The 24,650-nt window shown below is 51.5% G+C and overlaps 1 protein-coding gene across 1 annotated transcript in view; it reads right to left on the bottom strand.

The window, feature by feature from the left end:
• Positions 1 to 10,507: 10,507 nt before the first annotated feature.
• Positions 10,508 to 24,650, bottom strand: part of LOC141991868 (LON peptidase N-terminal domain and RING finger protein 1-like) — a 29,509-nt gene continuing 15,366 nt past the window's right edge. Inside the window, exons 7-12 of the mRNA XM_074960251.1 lie at positions 20,972 to 21,086; positions 20,073 to 20,194; positions 19,405 to 19,563; positions 18,468 to 18,630; positions 17,548 to 17,694; positions 10,508 to 14,964 (exon numbers count right to left, since the gene is read on the bottom strand). Of these exons, the coding sequence (XP_074816352.1) occupies positions 14,767 to 14,964; positions 17,548 to 17,694; positions 18,468 to 18,630; positions 19,405 to 19,563; positions 20,073 to 20,194; positions 20,972 to 21,086 (904 nt within the window). The 3' untranslated portion in view covers positions 10,508 to 14,766. The remainder of the gene's footprint in view (positions 14,965 to 17,547; positions 17,695 to 18,467; positions 18,631 to 19,404; positions 19,564 to 20,072; positions 20,195 to 20,971; positions 21,087 to 24,650) is intronic.

Raw genomic sequence — 24,650 nt, 5'->3', positions numbered from 1 at the left:
AGTAGCCTCCCCCTTGTGGCACAGCCATGTGACAATTTACAGGCAAGGGGCCTAGTTGCTCACTGAAGGAATAAAAGGCCAGGAGCTGAGATAGGATTAGATATGTGGCTAAACGGTTAATGGTCTCCCTGTGCATGCAAGCAGCTCCACGTAAACTGCTGGGTTCCTCTTGCCTCGAAGAGGCTATGAACAAAGGAAAGCTGGTATTTTATTGCAAGCAGTGTTCTAGCCTGCAGCTGTCATAACTGTCTGAAATCAGAGCTGTGCCATTACTGCTGGGAAGCAAGCTGGTTTCTCTGCTGGTCACGCAGCTGCTTGGCCATCTCGCGCTTCGAAACCCTTGTCTGCAATTAATACGGAAACCCAACTGGGTGCTTGGAGAATCTTCAGTGCAGACCAGCAAACCTCATTGCTCAGTATTGGTAAAGTCCCCGGCAGTAGAAACCTGAGTCCAAGTTTTCATTGTATTGGCACACTCTTTGACCCAAGCAGTTAGGTAGCATTAGGTGCCTTGCACGTTGTTTCTGTCAGGGGAAGAAATTGATGATGGAAACAGGTATTTCTTTGATGAAATCCTTTCTCTACAAAGAATGTTCACAAAATTCTGTTTCCCTGAACATCGTATGACTCAAACAGGAAACCGTTTCCTTGGTCAATCCTCCAAGCCTCTTTTTCCAGCCAGCACTATGCCCAAAAAGCTTTCTCTCTCTTAGCTTTCTCTCAGGGTCTCACTACAAGTGCTTCTCTGGCTGCCTTTGGCTTTCTGCTTGCCTTCTCTGGCTGCCTCTCCGGTGTGTTTGGCTGCCTCTCCTCATACATACAGTTCCTCCAAAGCAATACACAACCCTCTGCATTTGCATTCAGTCCCCAGTGAAACCCCTCTGCCCACATAGCTCAGTTTCTGATTGGCCTTGCATGCGTTTTGGGTGGTGGCTCTCATTGTTTCAGCTATCCCACTCCTAAAGGAGTTTAACTATGTCTTACTTTTATTGAGAATGAAGGGTGGTGATTACAACTACCCCCTTCAACAAGGTTTCACCCAACCCCCAGAATAACAATACTGTCAGCTATTGCACTGCGCTATTGTTTAGTGGTGTAAAGACTTCAGTGAGCAGAGAATCCTCCAGCAACTGACCCGTGCCCTATGCTACAGAGGAAGGCGAAAAACCTCCAGGGCCTCTTCCAATCTGCCCTGGAGGAAAATTCCTTCCCAACCCCAACTATGGCAATCAGCTAAACCCTGAGCATATGGGCAAGATTCACCAGCCAGATACCCAGGAAAGAATTCTCTGTAGTAACTCAGATCCCACCCCATCTAAGTTTTGCTTTGTCCAAGGGAGCCATGACCATTCAAGTTACGGGGCCAGACCCTCAGCTGGTGTAAATGCTTGGAGATTGACACCAGTTGTGGAGTTGGGCCATGAGTTCTCAGTTACCAGCCCGGATAGAAATGAGTGCCATAGAACTATCCAATCCTGGGCCCTAAGGTCATGTCATTCTGCTGTCTGTCTTGCCTCTATGCACCACATATCTCAGTCAAAACCTGATGTAAGCAGCCGTAGCGGTCATGGTTCCCACGTACTGCTGCAGCCGGGTGCAGAAGCACTCGAGCATCACGAGAACAATGAGACCGACTTGTAAAGCCGTCCCACTGTACACCCCTGCTCGTCCGTTTTGTTCTCGGCACCCTCTGATGAGCCACGTGTCTCTGCAAAGGGATGATTAGTAGTGCAGCAGCTTCGGCTCGTTGGCATTTCTTTGATCCTGAGGCTGACTTGTTATTGTGTAGGTGCCTTGGGCTGCAGCCTCTGTCATTGGAAGGCCCCATGATGCAAGAGAGGAGTGTGAACTAGTTGAGAGGACCAGAAACTCCTCTCTGATACATCCTACTCCCTTAGACCAGTCACTGGCAGCCAGGGGTCCTGGCACTGAAGGTGCTGGGGGTGTGGCAACACCCCTTGGCTTGAAGTGGTTTCCATCATCTACAAGGTTTACAGTTTTGTTCAATGGCTCTTAGCACCCCCCACTATAAAACCTGTTCCAATACCACAGCTGGCAGCTCCCTGATAGGCTTCACATCAGTTATTATTGCTATTTATTATTTGTATTGCCATAGCACCCGAAGGACCCAGTCATCTGGGTCCCTCTGTGTGAGGTGCTGTCCATACACCCGCACCAAGTAGCTTAGTCAGACCTTCATTCTTCATGCATGTCACTCAGGGCGTTCATTCCTTTCTGTGCTCTCGGGGCTCTGATATCGTGCCTATCACCCTTGTGTCTGAGGGTTCCCAGCCTGGCATCTTGTAGAACCGCTTCCCTGCCCCAGGACATGAGAAAACAGGAGGAAATGGGATGATCTCTGCACCCCCGCTGAGAAAATCACCTGATCAGGAGCCTCTTCCTGCCCTCTCCAACTCCCCGTGTTTTTGCTGTCACCTCAGAAGCCCCTAGCTGTTCCCTTTCCATCTGAAATGTTCAACCGAGGTAATTCATTGGTGTGTAAGCACAGGGAGGAGAAGGAGGCTGCTCTGTAATTATAGATAAGCAGCCGAGCGTGCCATGCTATTAACGGCTGCCTGGCTCTAATATGGGGAGGGAATGAGAGGCTGGCTTTTTTTAATGGGCCTCTTACAGGCACTTCTCAGGCCTGTGTTTTCGGGTTTTTTTACATCAGCCTTTCTCCAGTCTGTGGTGACCTCAGTGACCAGGGGAGCACTTTGTGCAAGAAGTTGTGGGAAGCTGAAGCAGAAGAGCAAAGTGGCAGCCCTCAAGTTCAGTCTTTCACGTTCCCTCTGCCCAGGGCTTTCGCCCAGCGAGCTGCTGCCCCTTTCTCACAGGAAGGAAAGCGCCCCAACTGGAGAGCTGGCACAGAGACGTGGGCCTCTGATGACAGAGGCAGTGGCTCGAATCTGAAAGGAGGGCTACGTACGGACACCTCCTCATGCGAACCGGAGCACTGAGGCCACGCAAACAATGGCATCGCGTCACTCTGGCCAGAAAGCACTCCCAGCGAACGTGGGAACTGGGCCGAGACTTGGTCTGCTGCAGTGAGCCCGCCGCATGGAATTGCCCTCATGCCTTGAGTCTCCCGTGTATGCTTTAAATACAAAACAGCAAGTGCCACAGAACACTATGTGGAATGAATCAAATTCTGCTCTCTCGGCCACCCAGGGGTAGCCCCAACTGGCCTCAGTGGTGTAACCTTCTGAGATTGTTTGTTTGCTTTCCACCATCTTCATGGCTCTGCTACAAATAGGCTCCTCCTTTCTTCAGCCCCCTTCGGCCGATACAAGACTTTCATTTGGGTCCTGTGACGTAGGCAGCTGGTGGGGTGCGCCCAGTGCAGTGCTTTGAGACCTCCACGCTGGGCAAGCCAGAAAGCCGATTGACAGAAAGAAGCTAGAGACGAAGAATGATCTTATGGTGAAGACACTGAGAACCAGGAGATGTCGGTTCACATCTTGGCGCGGGCACAGGCTGATTGTGAGACCTAGGGGAAGTCATGTGAAGCCAGATTTTGAAAGGTTTTTTTGAAAGATTTTTGGGCTGTATAAGTAGGATCGTTGCTAGCAGATCAAGGGATGTGATTGTTCCCCTCTATTCGGCATTGGTGAGGCCTCATCTGGAGTACTGTGTCCAGTTTGGGCCCCACACTACAAGAAGGATGTGGAAAAATTGGAAAGAGTCCAGCGGAAGGCAACAAAAATGATTAGGGGGCTGGAGCACATGATTTATGAGGAGAGGCTGAGGGAACTGGGATTGTTTAGTCTGCAGAAGAGAAGAATGAGGGGGGATTTGATAGCTGCTTTCAACTACCTGAACGGGGGGTTTCAAAGAGGATGGATCTAGACTGTTCTCAGTGGTACCAGATGACAGAACATGGAGTAATGATCTCAAGTTGCAGTGGGGGAGGTTTAGACTGGATATAAGGAAAAACTTTTTCACTAGGAGGGTGGTGAAGCACTGGAATGGGTTACCTAGGGAGGTGATGGAATCTCCTTTCTTAGAGGTTTTTAAGGTCGGGCTTGACAAAGCCCTGGCTGGGATGATTAAGTTGGGGATTGGTCCTACTTTGAGCAGGGGGTTGGACTAGATGACCTCCTGAGGTGCCTTCCAACCCTGATATTCTATGATTCTAAGGTATTTAGGCAGCTAAGTAAACAGACAGGAACCTGGTGGGGTTTTCAAAAGCGCCTAACTCCCACAGACATCAACAGGGTGTGATGCACAAGGGGTGACTTGTGGCTTAGAGGAACTTAGTCCGGCTCCTGCTGGCTTGGCCAAGGTGAACATCTGTGAATCACCTCACAGAGCAGCTGCCTATGGACGAGCTGGTGCCTGTTGTAATATGTAGGAAGCCCGCCCCGGAGGAGGAGGTCTGCACTGCTAAGGACACTAGAAGTGCAGGCTCAGAAGAATACGTCATTTTCAGAAAAGGGAGGTTTCGTCAGTGGCTGGTGGGGATCTAGGCTGACGTGCCACGGGCACATTCCTGCACCCGCTCTCTCTAACACACATCTTCATTGACATTAGCACCAGAATAAAGCCAGAGCTGTTACCGCTGCCCTGGGATGACTGGTGTGTCCGTCAGCAGAGTTACTCCCCATTTACACTGAGTGTAAGCGAGGTGAATCAGGATCAGGGAGTGAGCCCTGTTGCACCCAGGCAGTGCCAGCATTTTAATACCCCGGGACAAAAGGGAGCCGTTTTTTTCTCTCTGGCACTGGCAGACAGTAGCCCTGGGAAGGAGGGGCAGGGAGTGTTGCCCTCAAGGACAAGGCCACTGTGTTACAATATCGTGTGGCCGTATTGCCAGGACATCACAGAGCAAATGTTAGCTGTTGACCTGTGACCTCAGGGTGCTGTGGGTGTCCAGGAATCCCACCTCACTCCATCACCCCTGGACCATCCTGGCATCACTCCCAGGAGACGGCATTGCTGGACATGCCCTAAGGAGCTGGCAGATCCCTTCAGCTTGGAATCCCTCATAATACTAAGCAAGGACCCGAGGCTGCAACCACTCACACCACCAGACCCAATGAAGGCCAGGAGCGCTCAGGCAAACGGTCCCATTGAGTGAAGCCTGCTCACGTCCATAAGGGCCTGCAAGGTCAGGCTCTGACCAGCGAAGGGCCCCCAGCACATTTCAGCTGCACTCACTAGACGGATGTGTGTGAGCTCCGGGACATAGCCAGACTCTGCTGATTTCAGAGCTCCCGCTACATACGTCTCCATGGCCCAGATTTCAAACTGCCACGCCGCAGAGCTTCATGCAACCCGCAAGCTGCCTCGCGGCAGCCGCTCCATACTCGAGGTGCCTCCGCTGAGCTCTGTGTTTGCTTCTTGGAGGTTCCTTCCTGAAATGTTAAGGCAGTGGCAGAGATAAAGCAAGCCTTAATAAAACCCAATCGAAGCTGGAGGAGGGACGCCTCACTGCGGGACTCCCAGGACCCCAGCCCCAGAGGACAGAGAGCCCCTTCACTTCAGTGCCTGGGTTGCGTGGTGATGCGGGATGCTCCCGCTGGACTGCAGCACCAAGGCCCCCCGGACGCAGACCTGTGAGTGGTCCTGGGCAGGAAAAGGCCGTGACTCACTGAGTGCTTCAGTACAGTCCGCTTGGAGGAAATAATGGGAACCATTTCTCCAGAGGGTGCTGGCCACTTCCATTCAAACTGTTCCAGCAGGGGCTTACGTGGCCTTCCTGTGGCTGGTGGTTGCTTGGGTCTGAGTCTATTCCAGGGGTGGGCCTGCTTGGAAGTGAAGACACATCCAGTTGATGTTATTTCTTCAAGCAAACTAGGTGGTGGTTTGTTTTTGTTTTTCCCCTCTGGTTGCCTCTGTTAACCTTAAAATGCAATCTGGTTCACTTGAGGCAAAAGCTTGTCTTTAACAAGCTGCGGACCTTAACTTGAACCATTATCTGTTTATTTTTCTCTCTCTCAAGAACTGGCCAGTCCAATTAGTTGGGAGCCAAGCCAAGTGCTAACGAAACACAAGGCCCAGCCAGACACCTGCTGTATTAATTACTCGCCTGCTTCGCTTAGTTTTCGCCCAGCCTCTAGACTGGGGAAGCTGCTATTGAGGTTTCTTCGTGAAAGCAGCTGATGGAAGAGAGATAAAAGTCCCAGTTTAGGTGAGATGGAGAAATCCAATCTGGGGTTTTTCTAATCTCTTTATTATTCCAGAGTGAGCAAGAGACCTCTACCGGCCTGGCCGCTCATAGCAATAGTGTTGTACCGCCAAATTGCCACATGGTGGGAGTGTTCCAGAGTTTTGCCTGCAAGGGTGTTGCAATTCACATGCTGTCTGGCAGTAAGGCGATGCAGTGGGGGACTTTTATCAGATGTAAAACGCAGGCTGCAGAAGGAACATCTCCAACCAAGGTTAGAGGAGGAAAGGAATTGGGTGCAGTGCTGGAGGCAGGCAAAAGGACTCAGGAGATCTGGGTTCTAATCAGTGCTGCCCCTGGCCTGCTGGGCAATGTAGGGCACTTCTGTGCCTCAGTTTCCCCATCTCCGAAATGGGGAGACTGACACTGACCTCCTTTGTGAAGCTCTTTGAGATCTACTGAAGAAAAGTGCTACCTAGGAGCTAGGGATTATTAGGACTATTTGTTTTGAGGATTAAAGGGAAGCCTAAAATCACTACAAGGAAAAGACTTAGAAGGAAACATAGGGAAAGGAAAAAGGCTGGAGAAGTTGGGAGTAAGGCAGAAGAAGAGGCCCAGAGTGCCAATCCTCACCACACTAATTAATCTTATTTGGACTATAAACTCTTTGGGTGAGGGATCATCTCTGTGTTCTCTGTTTATACAGTGCCTGGCCCAATGGGGTCCTAAGCAGGGACCAGGGTTCCCGAACACATTAAAAATCATAACATGGCTGAGCTGAGTCACTGCCACTCAACCAACGTGGAAAGTGAAGGGTGTCCAGATCTGCACTGTCAGCTCGTTGGGGCAGGGAGCTTGTCTTTCCTGAAAAGAGCCTGGGACACACATAGCGGCCGGCACAGAGCTGTGGGGCAAAGTGGCTGGTGCTGCCCATGGCCCCTGTAGGCCTTCTGCTAATGTGTGGGGAGCACATTGAACTGGGATGGATCACATGGCTGTGCCCTCTTTCTCTTTCAAACCCACCTCCCCAATGACCACACCTCCAAGTCCTTGGTGCTGCAGTGTGTGCCCCATGCCCATCCATGGCTCCTGGTACAGGGGGGCGAGCAGAGCTGGATTACCCAATAGGCAGACTAAGTACATGCTTAGGGCACCAGCAAAGCAGGGGGCACCAAAAAAAATGAGATTTTTTTAAAAAAATTGATATTTGATTTTTTTAAAAAAGCATCGAAGTAGTCATCATGGGAAAAATCAGAACTTTGTCAGACTTCCTTACACTCCATTACGCACTCAGAGACTGACGCTTCTTCTACTGGGGAAAGAAACACCATTCCAGAACATGTGGATGTGTCAGAGACTGTAACTGATCATCCTATTCCTGGTGGTAAACCAGACATTGTTCTAGAAGGTGTGGATGTGTCAGAGACTGAACCTGCTCATGCTGTAAGTAATAGGAGAAAAGAGAAAGAATTGGATTTGAAAACGTGTGCAGACCTCTGTCAATCATTAGCAGACCAATTATACACTTTGAGGAATGATGTCGAAAGATTTGAAGACATATCAAGATATCTTGCCTGATACTAGCTAAAAAGAAGCCCAGTCCTGCAAGCGAATCAGGAAAAAACAAGCAAATGATAGCAGTGTATCAGAAACAGCACTGAATCCTAGAGACAAATTTCTCGTATCTACTTACTACACTGTAATTGATACACGTGAAGTTCAGATGAAGAGGAGAGGTGAAGTGTACAACGAAGTATCAAGTAGATTTTCTTTTCTAAATGATATGGACTTATCTGACGAACAATATTCATGAGGTTCCCAAAAGCTCGTTGACTCAGACCCTGTTGACTTGAACATGAATCTCTGTGGAGAAGTACGGCAGTTCCACTGTTATATGCGTGCAACGTTTAATGAAACAGGAAAAATGAAATTCAGTCACATTGATCTTCATGACACAATACTGAAAGAGGGAATACAGAGTGTATTTCCAAATGCAGAGATCGCACGACATGTTTTTCTACCATTGATGATTACTAACTGCTCTGCAGAACGCTCTTTTTCTCAGCTGAAAAGAATAAAAAACCCTCAGAGAACAACAATATGTCAGGACAGACTTGATTCACTTTCCCTATTGTGTATGGAAGCGGACATGCTTCGTCGAGTCAGCTTCAATGAGCTTATCCAGAATTTTGCAATCAGAAAATCTAGAAAGAAGCTATTTTCATTTCAGCATACATCTAAGTTTTGTGTCATTTCAAAAAATAAAATTGTATTTTATGGTATAGTATTGTTTTTATTTGAGTTACATATGGGGGGCACCATAATCTTTTCAGTGCTTAGGGCCTCTAAAGGTCTTAATCTGGCCCTGGGGGCCAGCATAGCCACTTCTATCTTTAGCGAAGCATAGACAGCATGGGGAGATTGGCATGTGAGTTACCCCTTTCCTCACTGCAGTGCTATTACTCAGCTGCAGTCTCTGCCTAGGTATGTGTACCCGCCCCGACAACACCACATCTGAGCCTTATGCACCAGATGGGCTGATCGGTGCAGGGACAGACTTACATTCAAGTCAGATTAGAGCGCGGTAACCTGGCTCCGTGTTGTTACTGCCCCCCCCATTGCCTTCCCAACCATACCGGCTTCGTTGGCCGACAAAAACAATTGTTCAGTAGTACACCACTGGCAGGAACGGGGAGATTCATTTCTGGATCACATAAGAAATTGAGCCAGCATGTACGATTAATGACATGTAAAGAGCTGACGTGTGTGTGTCTGTTGTGTAAACATATCAACATGCATATCTATACACCCAAATATATTGAACTGCATATATAGTGATGAGTACATGCATAGACATATGGGGGACTCCTTCATGCTTACTGTGACTGTACCATTGATTTGGGGGTCAGAGGCACTGATGTTTTAGGGGGACAGGGTGCAGAAAATAGGGTGACCAGATGTCCTGATTTTATAGGGACAGTCTCAATATTTGGGGCTATTACCCCCCAGCCCCGTCCCGATTTTTCACCCTTGCTCTCTGATCACCCTAAGAAGGAAAGGAGCAGGCATACACTCCAGTGACCTAGTGTACCACTTCTTTTCTCTCCCACCCTTCCCTTTGGCCTGTCTTCAGCTCCCTCGTGCCACCTAGTGGAAACAAGGCAGCACTGTAGGGAAACAGGAACCCTGAAACTTGCATCAGGTTTGCTGACACTCACGGTTTCAGTGCTGTTTTGGGGGGGAAACCTGGCAGAACGTGGTGGAATGTACAGCCACTCATGCCAACAAGGACTGGCTGCAGCTGGGGAAGTGGCGCATGAAACTACAAGCACCCCCTATCTCCCTCCCCAATGCAGGAGTGAGACTTGAACTCAGGCCCTGCTCCAAAAGATGGAGCCCGCACCCACTTGTGCTAAAGGAAAATCCCCGTCATCGCGCACCAGGGCACAGATCCTCTTTGTAGGTTGCAGCCCCTAGAGGGCGGCAGAGTCGCAGGGCGTGAGCAAGTCAGACATTCCACCCCATAGGGGGCAGAGGGACAGACACGCTGCTGTACAGAGAAGCGAACTTGCAAAATCTTTAATATTATTGTGAATCATCCGTCGCTGAGTCTCCATCCTCTCTCAATAGACTGAGGGAGAAGGGGTGGCTGGGCACACTTGTGCTACCTCAGCCTCAGGGCTGATTGTGGTTAGATTTCCGCAGCGGGTGGAGTATCCAAGGCACAGCGTCCTTGTGCGGGAAGAGAACTTCCCCATCGGTTGCCTTTGCATCATCCTGTGGCTGCCCCTTTCCACGGCAATTCCTTGCGAACAACCTTTAACCGGCCTCCCCTCCTTCCTCTACAGCACAGGGAATGCTGCCAAGTGTAGCTAATCTGGCATTCTGCTCCCAAAGCATCCACCTTCTTGTTCCTCTTCGCCCAGAGCATTCAGTGATTGGCCAGCTCCTGGGAACTGCCCCACTCCTCTCCCATGGCGGGACCATCACCACACGGCTGCGGGCATTTAAAGGTTCAAACTATTTCATTATTTAACTAAAGCCAAAGACCCTAACTCCACAATGTACTGAAGTTCAAAGTCAATGTGGAGGCTATTCGTGCTAGGGCTTGCTGAGTCGAGGCCTGAGTGAGCATGTGGTTAGCTGCCTTTGCCCCTCCTGCTCTATCCCAAAGGGATTCCCCAGCCCTCAAGCCCTTTGATGAAGATTGCAGAGAGCCTCCTGCAGCGATGAGCCTGACACAGGCCAGGTTTGGGGCTGGAGTACGTGCCCCAGGGGACATTTCCTTAGAAACTTGCTGCAGCACGGTGGATACTCCTACCCTTTGTGGAGTTTCTTTTTAAGCCTTTAACTGAAAAGCCCACCCCAGTTTCCCGCTCTCCCCAGTTGCTGAGCAGGAGGTGAACCCTGGGCTGGTGCTGCTCTCTGCAACAGGCAAGACAGGAATAGGTTTTCTTTCTCTTTTTCGTTGTTGGATTTTGTGGGTGGCAGATTCTAAGAACATCACCCTTGGAGAACGGGTGGGCACCAGGCCACCACATGCCATAACAGCCAGAGTGGCATTCCCTGGAGATGGCGTTTCTCCTGGAGCTTTACTAAGGGGGAGGTTGGGGGGTGGCTCTTTATCAAGCCACTTCTTAGCACCCTATCAGTGATCGCACTGGGCTAGGTGGTGACCCTTGGTCCCATAGAGGGCGCTGTGGCACCTAAGCCCCCCGAAGGAGCTCACTCCCGCCACAGGAGAGTGCACAGAGGGTGGGTGCAGGCAGGACTGCCAAGTTCTGTGAGCTGGTGGATCTGGATGATGCCGTCTCCCTCCCACTCCTCTCTGCCAGCCATGTGCCCCAACATGCATGGACTACCATTGTCTCTGGCCCTTATGCAGTGCACCTAAGGTGCAGGGAAGCTCCTTGCACACACTCCCTCCTGCATTCGTGGCACAAAAGCTGGGGCAGCTGTTTGCAACTGCAGCTCTGGCTTGGGAAGCAATGGGGATGCTGTGGGAACAGGGCTGCCCAACATGGGTGCATTTCATAGCACCTTGGTTGGAATCAGTGGAACGCCCGCCATTTCCCAGCAGCCACCTCCCTCAGAGGAGCTGCAGCTGAACGGAGCCCAAGAGACAATCAGCTCCCAGAGTGTTTATAGCTCTCCCTGTGTACAAGTCTTCACACCTCCTCCACTGCACCAACCTCACTCCCTAGCCTCCTCCCAGGTCTTCCTCGCTCAGCCTTCCACCCCGATCCTCTCTCCTGCCAGTGCTGTATCTAACCCAGACTGTGAATGTCTTAGGGCAGGGGCATTACCGCTCCACGTGTCTGCCAGGGCCCAGTTGTCGCATGAGGGCTTCTGCTCAAGCTTTGGTTGAGCGGGACTCACGGGAAGGAATCAAACCAACCCAGTCAGTGTTCAAACAGGCACCACACAAAACACTCTCCTTTATTTCTTTGACAATATGGAGAGTTTTGTTCAAAGAGGAAAAACCTGCTCATAAAAATCCAAATGGACTCCAAGCAAACTGGAGTGATTCCAACGAGTCTCTACCAGACGCGGACTTGGAAGGAGAAGTGGCTCCGGTGGTCACCCTCCATGGGGCTTGCCAATTGCTAAGCTAGATCACTACTGCTAAATGGGAAAGTCTTAGCAGCAACTTCCAGACACTGCCCCCATCACATCTTATCTGTGCTGCCAGAATAGGCATGACAGCAAACCGGGTGGGTCCCGGGGGATGAACAAGGTGTAGGGTGAACAATGTTGGCCGGTCGAATCTGCAGCCAGTTGAATCTGCAGGCCTTCTGATCAGCTTGGCGAACTGGTTGCGCCCACCACAAATAAAATAAAGGCACTTCCCAAAGTTCAGTGGAGAGAAAACTGTGTGTTTGTCATTGGCTTTCAAATCCCCTTCATATTTCCATTCCTAGCAGCAGCCAATCCCTTCTGTAATACACTGCAGCCCCTCTGTATGGACACCCCTGCTGTCGTTCTACCCAAAACTCCGGGGGTTCCCACACAGGCCAGGCAGCCAGAGCCCCTCACACCCAGTTGTCCCACCACTACGGTCGCCTTTGGGGATCACCATGGGCCCAGTGCTGTAGTAACAGGTGCAAAGCAGGAGAGGGAAAGGCCAAATCCAGGGGTGAAGACAAAAATCCAGCTTTGACCCATCCTTACCAGCCACCCCATTCTGTCTTTAGCTTCTCAGGAACTGCAGGCCTCAGTTAATCTGGATTGTCATCCCCCAAGCAAGGCACTTTGTCGGGAAGTAGGGAATCAAACCTCCAACGTTGGAGGGGTGGGGGAGGAAGGGTGGTGGGGGTGAGCAGAGGTGCCTGAACTAGCTGAGGGGATCAGGGTGGAGCAGGCATGGGGGCTGGAGATTCTCAATCCTTTCCTACATGGTACAAATAATACCGAACACGGTGAGAGATCATCACCTGAACCATTCTAGATCCAAGCTCATATGCCAGATACTCTGCTGGTGTAAATGGGAGTAGCTGAGGATGTGGCGCAAAAAGAGACAAAAAGAAAAGAGAGGAAGAGCTCCTCCACCTTGCTCCAGCATGGCCTAGACTGGCCTCTCCCGATAGCACATGGAGCCCCCCGATAGTAGTTGGGGCAGATGGGACAGGCAGGGCTAAGATCCTGGCAAATCTGTAACCCAGCGAATAACTGATTATTTTTTAAAATAAAGAACTAAATAAAATTAAACCCAGCCCCATAGAAATAATCTTCTTGTTGGGAGAGAAAACTAACGAGTCTAGATAATCTGCAGAAAAGCAGCCACAAAGTCCTAGCTCACCCTCATTTCCTCCACCTTTCATCTCATTCTATTGTATTCAGTGACAAGGGGAAACTAGTTAGAGGCACTCAGACTCTTGCTCTCCTGCTACGGAGAAGTTTAGATCCAGCTCAACCTTAGAATCACAGGCCCATCATTAGCCAGAAGAATCCCAGATCCACTCATCCGAACCATTCTGAATTTGTGGACATTTAGATTTGAAGCCCCAGCCCCAAACCTGTCTCTATCAGTTTCATCTGAAGGTTGCATCCAAAACTGGAAGGGCCTCATCTTCTGATCTCGGTTCAAACTGCAGCCAAAATCTCAGGACAAAAGCTTTCAGCCCAAAATGGCAGAAATATCACGAGAAATGCTGATCTCACATTATTTCCATCGCCCAAGATGACGGAAATCTCATAAAATCATTTGTGGGCCAAATTGCCTGAGATTTTGGTGCCTTCAAACCCAAAGCTTAATGAGCTGGCCCAGAAGCAGAATCCCATTTTAAACTCAATCCAGATCCAACCGCGGCCTCTTTGGCACATCTCTAATCTGAGCAAACTCTCCCTGCCTTCCTCATTCCATGGCATTCCTCTTGCAGCAGATATAAACTACATGGGAAGGGATCTGAGTTACTATAAAGAATTCTTTCCCACGTGTCTACTGGTGGGTCTCACCCACATGCTCAGGGTCTAACTGATCGCCATAGTTGCGGTCGGAAAAGAATTTTCCCCCAGGTCAGACTGGCAGAGACCCCGGGAGGTTTTTTGCCTTCCTCTGCAGCATGGGGCAGGGATCACTTGCAGGTTTAACCTACTGTAAATGGTGGATTCTCTGAAACTTGAAGCCTTTAAACCATGATTTGAGGACGTCAATAACTCAGCCAGAGGTTATGTGTGACCGGAGTGGGCGGTTGAGGGTCTATGGCCTGCAATGTGCAGGAGGTCAGACTAGATGATCACAATGGTCCCATCTGGTCTTAAAGTCTCTGAGTCCATGAGAAGCAGGTGGCTGACCATGAGGAGAGCAACGCAGCAACATCTCTTAGCATTGCCAGACTGAATATGGGGCAGAAGCTTCCTGCAAATTCAGACACCCAAACGAAAGCAGAGAAGGAAGCAAACCTGAAAGTCGGAAACATTCTGAACTGGATATATTAAAATAGCAACTTCTCTTTCAGGATTTTTGGACGTAAGCAGCTGTTAGAAGCTGACCTGAGAAGATCAGATTATTTAATTTAATTTAATTAATTTAACTTAACTCTTTTTTTATGGACTATCAGATCAAACTCATGATTAAAGACAGCAACTCTAACTCACGGGAAGCTATTGAAACCTCCCCCCTCCCGTTACAACTCTTCCACTCATTTAAAACCCCTTTTCCTCACCTAGCGTGCAGAGACTGGGACAAACTAGCAAACACTAGTGACCCTGATTGTGGAAGAGCCCAAAACAATGCGACACCTGGCATTTATTTCTGGTTGCCCTCGAGAGAGATTTCTCGATACCAAAATAGCTTGGCATGTGGCTTTGGCTCATAGAGGCAAGCCAGTGTCCTTAGCCTGGCCCCACCTTCAGACTTGCTGCCTTCCTTAGACCTACTGAGATGCTCCTAAATCCCCTAAGCAGCTTATCAAGACTGCATGGACGGCGTGATATCACTAATGGCTCAAGGACTCTAGCTGCCTCTGCATGCCGTTGCCAGCTCTGTTTGCCGGAGAGGCTTGCGCGCGGCCGGTTGCTAAGGTCGGTGTGAGGATGACAAGACAATAAAAACATGGAGGCCAAACACAGAAATAAAACCGGTGACATCTCCATCCCCGGCCCTCCCAAAGAAAGTGCTGAGCAAATTGGCCAAGGCACCGGCAACGCCCCAGATTTTAGATCCTGCCTCTCGGGCGGACGTCTGCGAGTTGGTGGCCGTAATCACGGTGCTGCAGGATGCCGGTCAGGATGTGCTTCAGCTGAGTGAGGCGGGCCTGCAGCGAGGTAGTGGCAAAGAGCCGGAGCTGGTCAGATGGGTCCAGGGGCAAGATGGAAATAAGCCACCAACACCAAGCTGGTCCATCTTTGGCGGCCTAGGAGAGAGAGAAGAAAGCTGCAGTTCAGAAAGAGGATGGGAGCTTGACACAAGCCCAGGCAGTAGGGCCTGGGACCTGTGGGATATCCTGTAGGAGGCGTTATGCCCCTAGTGGACAGGATCGCCCCATCAGACCATTGTTATTCAGGTGTCCACTTGGACATCTTAGTTACCCATCAAGGGCCAGGCCCATTGCAGAACAGAATCCAGGCTCCAGAATTGAAAGACTCAGACATATATACCACACGGTGCTCCAGAGTGCAGCTGTGGCCAGAAAACGGGGTGCAAACATGGCAATTCCTTACTCAAAACACCGCTTTCTGGGTCTTCAGATGGCTCCTTGCTTTGCTGACCAGGGGGCCAGATCCTCTCCTCTGTTATATCCACACAGCCCCACTGGGGCTACCCCACAACAGTGTGCACTGTGTCCAGTGGCTTTTGCAGAAAGGAGAGTGTTGCCTACAGCAGTGGTTCTCAAAGCCGGCCCGCTGCTTGTTCAGGGAAAGCCCCTGGCGGGCCGGGCCGGTTTGTTTACCTGCCGCGTCCGCAGGTTCGGCCGATCGCGGCTCCCACTGGCCGCGGTTCGCCGCTCCAGGCCAATGGGGGCTGCGGGAAGGGCGGCCAGCACATCCCTTGGCCCCCGCCGCTTCCCATAGCCCCCATTGGCCTGGAGCAGCGAACGGCAGCCAGTGGGAGCCGCAATTGGCCGAACCTGTGGACGCGGCAGGTAAACAAACCGACCCGGCCCGCCAGGGGCTTTCCCTGAACAAGCAGCAGGCCGGCTTTGAGAACCACTGGCCTACAGCCGTTCTCAGTGGGGAAAGCCTTACCCAGGGTATCTTTAGGACCCTTTGTTTGCCCTTTGTTTGGTCATCTGCACATGCAGCTCCTGGATCTGAATGCAGCACTGCAGCACCTATTCATGCCCTTTAGGTGCGCAGTTGGGCACCTAAGTAATCTGAAAAAAATGCTCTTTAAAATGTAACCAGGTTTAAGAGAAAACACTCCACTAGGGGGAATGAGGACAGCGCCTGCCTCTAGTTTCAGGCTGTCTAAAGCAGCGTAAAGTCCAGTCACGTTCAGAAGAGAATCTTTGCAACCAGTAGAAATGTACTTGCTTAAGAAAAGGAAAGCTTCTGTTCTGCAGAGTCTGAATCCATCAGAAGAATGTGACAAGCGAGTCGGATCCAGCCCTTTGGGCACCTCGTCCCTAGCCAGAAATGCTATTTCCTTGAAGGAGCCGCAAATATTTACCTTTTTTATTTTGATTCCAGGAACAGTTTAAAAACATCTGTGGGCCGCCTGTTAGATAGCGGAGGGTCACAAACCGGCACTAAAAATGATGCTGAGCAAGGGAAACCCTCTCAAAATAGCAATAGGAGCGACTACTAGGCGAGGCAGACCACATTGCCTTATTTGTCCCCTCTCGGGTCCCTGCCAAACAGCAAGAGCTTTGTGGGGACTGGTTTGTCCCACAGCATATACTCTAAAACCAGGCAAATGGGTCTCACGGTTGATATATTCACCAGGACAGTGCCCGTGAAAACTCGTGGTCGTGCACCTGGCATTGAGATATATCCACTGGAAGGACCTCCCCTGGCCCTCCCTGCTCCAGCTCAGACCCCTTGCAGGGTTTAGCCATGAGATCCCCAAGCAATTCATCTTGGCATGCAGAATACCTCAGTTTCCCGTGTGACCATATTACTGTCCTCAAACCTGTTCTTGTTTTAAAAAGGAGAGAGTAATACATTGCTCTTTGGGGCAGGGACAAGCTGCAGCACCCAGCACAATGGGGCTTTGATCCCCAGTTGGCACTTTTACAAACAAACATACATTTGGGCAGAAAATAGCCAGCCCAGTATTGTTGCTCAGTAGCATGGAGTGCAAACTCCGCCCCCCTCTTCCCCCAGGTCTGCTAATGTACGATGGTGTGGCCTGCAGAAAGCCTTGATGGTCCAGTCCTGGGCTCCCCACACACTGCTCCACCAAGGCACCTCACTCTCGACCTGGAGTGCCTTTTGCTGCTCCTGACCTGGACGTCCGGGCCTTTTATTTCGTAATGATGGACTTCTGCTTGGTGCCTGTTCGATTTTGAAAAATCAGAGAGGGTGCAGAGTCGATCTGCAAGAGTGATTCAAGTTCGAGAGAACCCCTCACGATGAGAGAGTAAAGGAGCTCACCCAGGAGCAATTTCATGATAGTCTCTAAGTGCCTACACAGGAATCTCTCCGCTATGAGAGGTCTTTAATCTAGCAGACAGAGGCATCGTGGGATCCAGTGGCTGCAAGCTGAAGTCAGCTACATTCAAGCTGGGAATCAGATGTAAATTTTTAACAGTGAGGGTAATGAACCACTGCACCAGCTCTTCAAGGGACACGGCGGATCCTCCTCCACTTGGAGATCAAGCCTGGATGTCTTTCTAAATGCATGCTCTACTTCCACCATGGGGCTCCAGGTGATGCAGGAGCTCAGGTTAGAGCTCACAAGGACCCTTTCTGGCCATTGCATCTGTGGAATCTGTAAGTTTATTTCTAAGAAGGCAGCCCTCCCAGAGGTGCCTCGCCAGCAACTCCCTCATTACCTGGATGTCCTCTTCCTTCTCAGGCAGGGGGCCGCGGTGCATCAGAATCTGCCTCAAGGCAGCATCCCCGTGTTCACAAAACTTCTGCGCCTGCTGGTAGGTGCACTCGTGCAGAAGCTGCAGCTCGGCCAGCTCTTCCCCTTCCACCTGGCCGGTGGGGAGATGAAAGCAGAATGAAAGGAAGAGTGATGGGGAGCACCCGGTGAGGGGGTGAGAGATCAGGGGGAGGGAGTTGGAAGGAGACAGTGCAGGAGTGGTGAAGACAGGAGAGGAGAAGAAAGCAATACAGGGATTTTAGATAAACTGGTTCAGTAACATAGTACGTGCAGGAGCAGCGCGAGTACGGGTGAGGTTCCTCTCTGCAGCAGGCAGTGCCAACCCAGCATGTCATCCCAGCCACCCGCCCCCACAGCACTGTGTCCATTTAGTGGCTCCTCGAAAGGCTGCGACCAGCAGAAGTTGGCCTGGGTCAGCTCACTCGCGGAGGGGGCCGATCCCATGTGCACAGCACTGGCTCCTCATTCAGCACCACCAGTGCCACTGGTGAGCTATACGGCCAGCGGGGGGAAGGGATGCCCTCCATGACGAACCTGGCCTGCAGCACAGAGGTGGGGGCAGCCAGTTAGGCATTGGCTGCAAGGAGGCCAACGTGGGTGAAACGGCTGAAGTCCGTTCTTGGAAACCCCAGCACGCTCCAAGCCTGGGAAGTAGAGATTATAGAGCAGCAAGGGATGAGCCGGCAGCAGATGGCTGGAGTGAACGTAAATTCTGAGCCCCAGAAACGCACCTGGAGAGAACGTTTCCGTGCGCCAGAATTCACCGTTCTGGGGTAGCCCCATTTCAACCGGTGGTCTGCCCCCTGAATGACTGCTACTGCCCCTGCTGTGCATTTATACAGCAGCCCTACAGGCTGCTCTCACCTTCTCGTCCTCCAGGTACTCGATATCAGCAGTGTTGTAACCGTCCCTGTGTCCCCGCCTCAGCACCCGGAACCGACGCCTTCCTATCGTGTCCACCAGGGATCGCCCGTCGGCCAAGAACTCCATGTGCTGAATCTCCAACATGCAGCCGTAGTCCGCAAAACTGGAGCAGATGAGAGGGGAGTATGGTGGGGAGAGAGAGGGAGCTTAGGCGTGAGAGCAATGCGAGAGCGTCTTTCCACAAAAAAAGGAAGAAAAAGCCCCAGTAACTGGCTGGATGAAGGCCCTACACACAGAGAAGTTCCGTGTCAATCTGTAAAACCCTCCACTAAGCCACATACATCTGCAAGGGAGTGATTCCTCCAGTGTCCAGGACACTGAATTATGTCCAAGCTACGCAACCGGTGACTATGGATATATTTTACTCAGGGCTCTTGCATATCATTGCCGGAGCCCTGAGCATCTCTGACCTTTGTGACCCAGGTGGGCAGCCCACCATCTTCCCACCAGGGGAGAGGGGTTTTGCCTTTTGGAGCCTGTCAGTGCTGTTCTGAAAGGAACTAGAGGGGTGCCTCTTGGAGGATCTGTGGGGCTTCCTTTCCCCACCCTCCAAACTCCCTTCATGTGGATCATTCTCCTAACGGGGATTTCCAACAGAAATGCTGGAAGAGCTGTAGACCACAGCACTGCTGTACCTGGCCCTAACCACTGGACCATCTTTCTTCCAGCATTGACAGTGGCCCCCCGTGGACGTTACAGGGCCCCTAGACTGACAGCTACTATTTTGGAAGATAAAGACACAGGAATTGACATGTCTACAGCAAAAAATGGGGTAGTCGATAGGTCTGAGAGGATGAAGCATGGGTAGTGGGAGGAGCGGATCACAGATGGAGGGATGAGAATGCAGCTGCAGTTGGTGCCTTGGTCTGTGGCTCACCTCTTCCCACTCTCATACATACACATGCCAAACATCTTCGTGCCGGTCTCCTGGCACCTCCGCATCATGAGACGGTAGCGAGGTTCGAAGACGTGCAGCGGGCACGAGATGCCCGGGAAAGACATGGTGCACACAAAGATGGGGATGTTCTTGGTCAGGCTGCAGGGAAGGGGATGACAGGAAAGAAATTCTTGGTCACTGCTTTGAAACTTCACCCCTTTTCCGTGTGGACGTGGCAAGAGCAGCACATGGAAAAGCACAGGACACCGAGTCTCATCAGTCTCAACGAGTCAATTTATACTTAGCAGGACCTGGCCATTCTCACAAACCTGCTCTTTAATACTGCATTCCACCAAGAGGCAAAGGATGCATGAAGAAACAATGCTCTGGCATTGCAGAATAGTAAATCATCGCCTCAGATCATCCAGGGGGCTATAACTCTGCCAATGAAGCAGTCCAGCTGATCTGATATGGAGGCCCAGTGGAGAGAACCCCACCAACCCACCAGGTAGCAGCTTCTCAGTGGGATCCTCTCTGTTCTCTGAAGGGCCCTTTGAGACTGAAGGTCTTCCCTGTCCACATTATGGTACAGGCACGTACACTCGCTCTCCCGCCCCTCTCTCCACACACACCCCCACAAACGTATATTGAAGACGTTCTTTGTTTACTTTGAGAGCTCTGCCATCTCAGCCTCATGCACCCGTTTCCTGTCTGCCAGCTGCGAGGGAAAGGTGGCCGCCATGATCTCCACCAGCAGCACGGTGGGGTTGTACTTCCCAGCCTTCAAATACTGGAAGAGAGAGAAAGAGAAAGAAGTACAACCTTGGTCAAAAACATTCAGGGAAGTGCAGGGGCCCAACTGAAGCTGGGAACTATCCCCACCCCTCATGGAGCCAAAGGCCATTTCAGATCAAAGAATGGGAAGGAGAGAGCCCACAATCTTCTTCTCCCAGTGATGTAGGCCCCTCCCATTCCAGCTATAGGAGGGTTTCCCACAGGTGTAATAGGATTAGGTGTTATAGGAAAGGAATTGCCAGACTGGATCAGACCTATAGTCCATTTAGTCTAGTATCCTGTCTCTGACAGTGGCCAATATCAGATGCTTCAGAGGAAGCTTCAAGAAACCCCTGAGATAATCTGCTTTGTGATGGTCTCCTCTTAATCCCTGTTAGTTAGAGATTCCCTTAATCCCTGAGGCATGAAGGTTTAATCCCCTTCCATTTTTGTTAGCCTTCACTATTATAACCCTAGATGTATATAAATGTGCAGTGCCTCTGTGAATCTAGCTAAATTCTTGGCCTCAACTAGTCTTGTGGCAATGAGTTCCACAGTCTAATTGCATGTTGTGTGAAAAAGCATTATATGATCACATGTACATGAGCAGACCCAGACCCATCTGGTAGAGAACAGTGCTTGCCAACGTACAGCACAGTCCTAGTCTTATACCCTCCGAGTCTGGCCAATATTGCTTCCAGTCCTGCTGCTTTTACAGCTGGAGCGTGTTAACAGCAGTGCTCCGATCTCCCTTCTGCTCCAACCCACAGAGTCACCAGAGGCTTCCTCTTACCTCTCTCAGGCTCTGTTTGCAGAGTGGGCAGTTGGGCCTGTGGTCCAGACAGCGCTCCAGGCACTCCTTGCAGAAGGTGTGGCCGCAGGGCGTGGTCACTGGCTCAAAAAACATCCTGCAGAACCACAGGCACAAGGTTGAGCAAACCGAAGGCAGGAGGGTGGAAGAGGGGTGCGTGGAGTTACAGGCCACGATTTGGCCTTAGAAGAACCGAAAGCCCAGGAAGGAGAGAAGCAGAGAGCAGGCCCCCCAGGTAGCTGGGTCCCAGTCTAGTTAAGGTTTCGTATGCCAGCAAAGCATGTGTGCTCTCTGGGCAGCCAGTGCGAAGGACGTGTGGGAGGCTCGCGGACGCACACTTTGAGCTGCTGCAGTCTGCACCAAAGCCAGGGCACTGCTTTGCGGGCAGCCCGCGGCAGATGGAGTTACCGCACTCCGGCTGCCACGTGACCAAGGTGTTAGGGGGCAGCGGTGCAGCCACTGCGGGAGAACAGCGATCAAGTTCTATGCCGCTCACAAACCCACCAGAGGTGCATCTTGCCCGCCACTGACACATGTCTCTCTGTGGCCAGAGCTCACGAAGGACCCACCACGCTCTTAACAGCTCCAGCTGTGCCCTATGGCACCTAGGACTCACCGGCTATGCGACCTGTCAGGATGCTTTACTGGGGACCTGGCGGAGGCTGGAGCCAACAGGAGAGGAGACTGTGTTGCCGTGCTTACACCCCAGAAAGGGGACGAGCACTTTACTGGGGATCTGCTTGTTAGTTTGTTCTATGAATTGCTCTCACTGCTGGGGGGCAGGGGGGAGCTCTTAGAGCTAGAGAAGAAGGATGGCCACTGGTTAGAGCACTAGCGGACACCTGGGTTCAAGCACTGCCCTGCCATAGACCTCTTGGGTGAGTCTCATAAACCCAGAAGGGACCATTCGATCTAGTCTGACCGCCCCTGTATCACAGGCTATTAACCTGCACCCAAATCCCGCTATGTCGAGCCCAGTGACTTCACTTAAACTCAAGCATTTCAAACCTCAGGAGACTAAACTGCTGTGTACCGTAGGTATCAAGTACAAGCAAGACAGAGATCCCACCGATGCCCTGCAATGGCAGGGAACTGAGTAGGTGAGACAGAGCTTTGTGATCCCAGGAGGGGAGCCAGGCCTCATTTGCAGAAGAAGGTGAAAAACTCCCAAGGTCCCAGCCAGCCAGTGGGGGCAGATTCCATCCTGACCCTGACTATAGCGACCAGTTAGACCTTGAGCATATAAGCCAGACCCACCAGCCAGGCATCTAAGACAGACGATTCTCTGTACCAGCTCAGAGCACTGGTCCACCCCCAACCAATATCATGTCTCTAGCTGTGGCTCATCTCTGATGCTTCAGAGGAAGTTGGGGGGAAAAAGATTCAAAGTGTATGTTGGGGGTGGGGATTCCCTCCTGACCCCAGCAAGTGACTGGCTGAAGCCCTGAAGCATGAGGTTAGACAACAGTCATTATCATACTGCAGCGTGTTATGAGCATGCTGAAGGCAATGCAGACAATCCCGTTCCCTCCATGGTCCATGAAGGAAGGGGCTGAACGGGGGAAGCACAGACTCACAGTCAGTCTATCTGCCTCAGGTGCCATCTGTAAAACAGGACTAACAGCCCTTCCCTCCCTCACAGGGGTGCTGGGAGGATACATAGCTTTAAGAGGGTCAGGCAGCCGGAGGCTATGGCAAATGGAACCACAGAATTACCATAGACAGAGAGAATTCACCCTCTGACACCTGCCCAGCACCTCCATCCTACAATGCAAGTCAGCTCTCCTGCACCTGGTGCTCACTCCCCTAACAGCCAAGCCTCCTGGCAGGCAACTGACTGTAAAGGAAACGTACAGCTGAGTATGACCAGTGTCTGGAAGACACCTGACCCCATGACACTCAATGACTTTGCCCCAGAGCCTCACACATCACTGAACATCTCCGCTCACATGGCCATCTCCCCTTTGCCAGGAGCAGCCAGCCTAGCAGGTTATTCCCAGAACTTGCCAGCACTTGACAGTCAATTTGCCAGGAGGCCCGAGCTCTGTGCAGCATCTTGGCTCACACAGACCATTTCCTCTCATCGAACTGACGTCTACCCTAATGGATTAGTCGCATTATTATTGTTAATCGAGGGAACTCAGGCTTAAAAAATAACCAGCCCTCGAGCTGCAGACCAGGGCTGGGTCGTCCAGAGGGATTAGTGCTTCAAGCCACTGCTCTTGGGTTCAGAGGCTGATCTGAAGTCCCAGGGTGGTCACGGGGGCATGGCTCAGGGACAAGTTGCCTGAGCGCAGTGCGGCCATAGGTCTCTGCTGAACAGAGGCCTGAGGAGGGAGCACAGGTTTAAGGTCAGGACTGAGGAGCGCTGTCAGAGCTGTTTGTTCAGGTCCTGTCTGTTGCTGGCCAACATATCCAAGCACAAGGCCTAGTTCTCCTCCCGTCCCTGCTGGTGGGCGTTAAGGGTAGCTCCACCGAGCCAGAGCACAGTCAGACCCAACCCGGAGAAAAGGCCGCATGTACCACTTCTCCTTGTTGCAGGGGCAAGCCGTGTCCCAGATCTCCTTTCTCGCTGCTGGGAGAGGCCAGCCGTTTGTGAGGGAACATGCTCACCTTGGCCTGCTGCTTAGTTAGCTGAATGCTCCAGTGTGAAGCCTGTCTGTGATGCTGGCTTACTGCTTAATCAGAAGTATAAATCACCTTCCCCCGATCGGCAGCCTGGGCTCCAATCGATGGAGTTAAACCACTAAAACCTCGGAGATCAGCCCCACAGCATCCCTGCTGGAGTCCTGGTGATCCCACACACGCTGTCTTGTCACTGCACCTGCCTAGTGGCAGGGCAGGGGTTTCCTCTGGAGGCAACCGGGGCGGTCAGCATTAGGCAATGGAAGATGCTCCATCCCACCAGCACCGACGAAGGCCGAGCATGCTGCCTCCAGAGCGTTCCCAGCGATCTCCTCGCCCAGAGAGCGCTAACAACTGGCCTATGTGACTTTCCGTAGCAGGTGGCAGGGTCCCACCAAATGGCCCCAACAGCCTTCCCCCGGAGGAGGGGAGGGTCCACCCAGACATGGAGAGTAACAGATTACTTGGGACAAACCCAGGGAAGGGAGAGAGGTCATGGGCCAGCAAGAGAGTAGGGACCAAAGAGTGACATAGAGCAGAGAGCCCTGGACCAGTGCCCGCTGCTTGGAGAAGATGTTAACAGGCCAGGACGTGCTGCCCAATGGAAGCGCCAATCATTGGGCTAACATTTCTCTCCTGGCTTCTCTCTCTCCATTACAGTTTGGGCTTCTGGACACTTGTACATGCCTCGTTCCCCTCCTCAAAAAACAGTCCTGGGATTAAACGACTGGTGATTTTCAGGTACATTGGGCCAAATTCACCCCTAGTTTAACTCCACCCTCCTCAGTTCATTTACAGTGGGGGTGGTACATTTCCCACGCTGCCCACTCGCTGGCTGAACCCCCCCACTCCCCACCCCGCCGTGTAGCTACTAGGAGCAGGGAAAGGATTAGGAGCAGCCTCAGGCCCAGGCTGCAATGTACAAACGTCTTTGTCTTCTTGTTGCGCGCACATGAGCCTTCAGGAGCGGGGAGGAGGACAGCTGTGTAACGGTTCCAGGTACTCGAAGAGTTAAGTGGATAATGAAGTTAATTTA

This window comes from Natator depressus, chromosome 8 (genome assembly GCF_965152275.1).
Source record: "Natator depressus isolate rNatDep1 chromosome 8, rNatDep2.hap1, whole genome shotgun sequence".
In the NCBI taxonomy this organism is placed as follows: domain Eukaryota; kingdom Metazoa; phylum Chordata; order Testudines; family Cheloniidae; genus Natator; species Natator depressus.
Note: the sequence above shows the minus strand (reverse complement) of the source record. Positions and strands in the feature narration are given on the sequence as shown.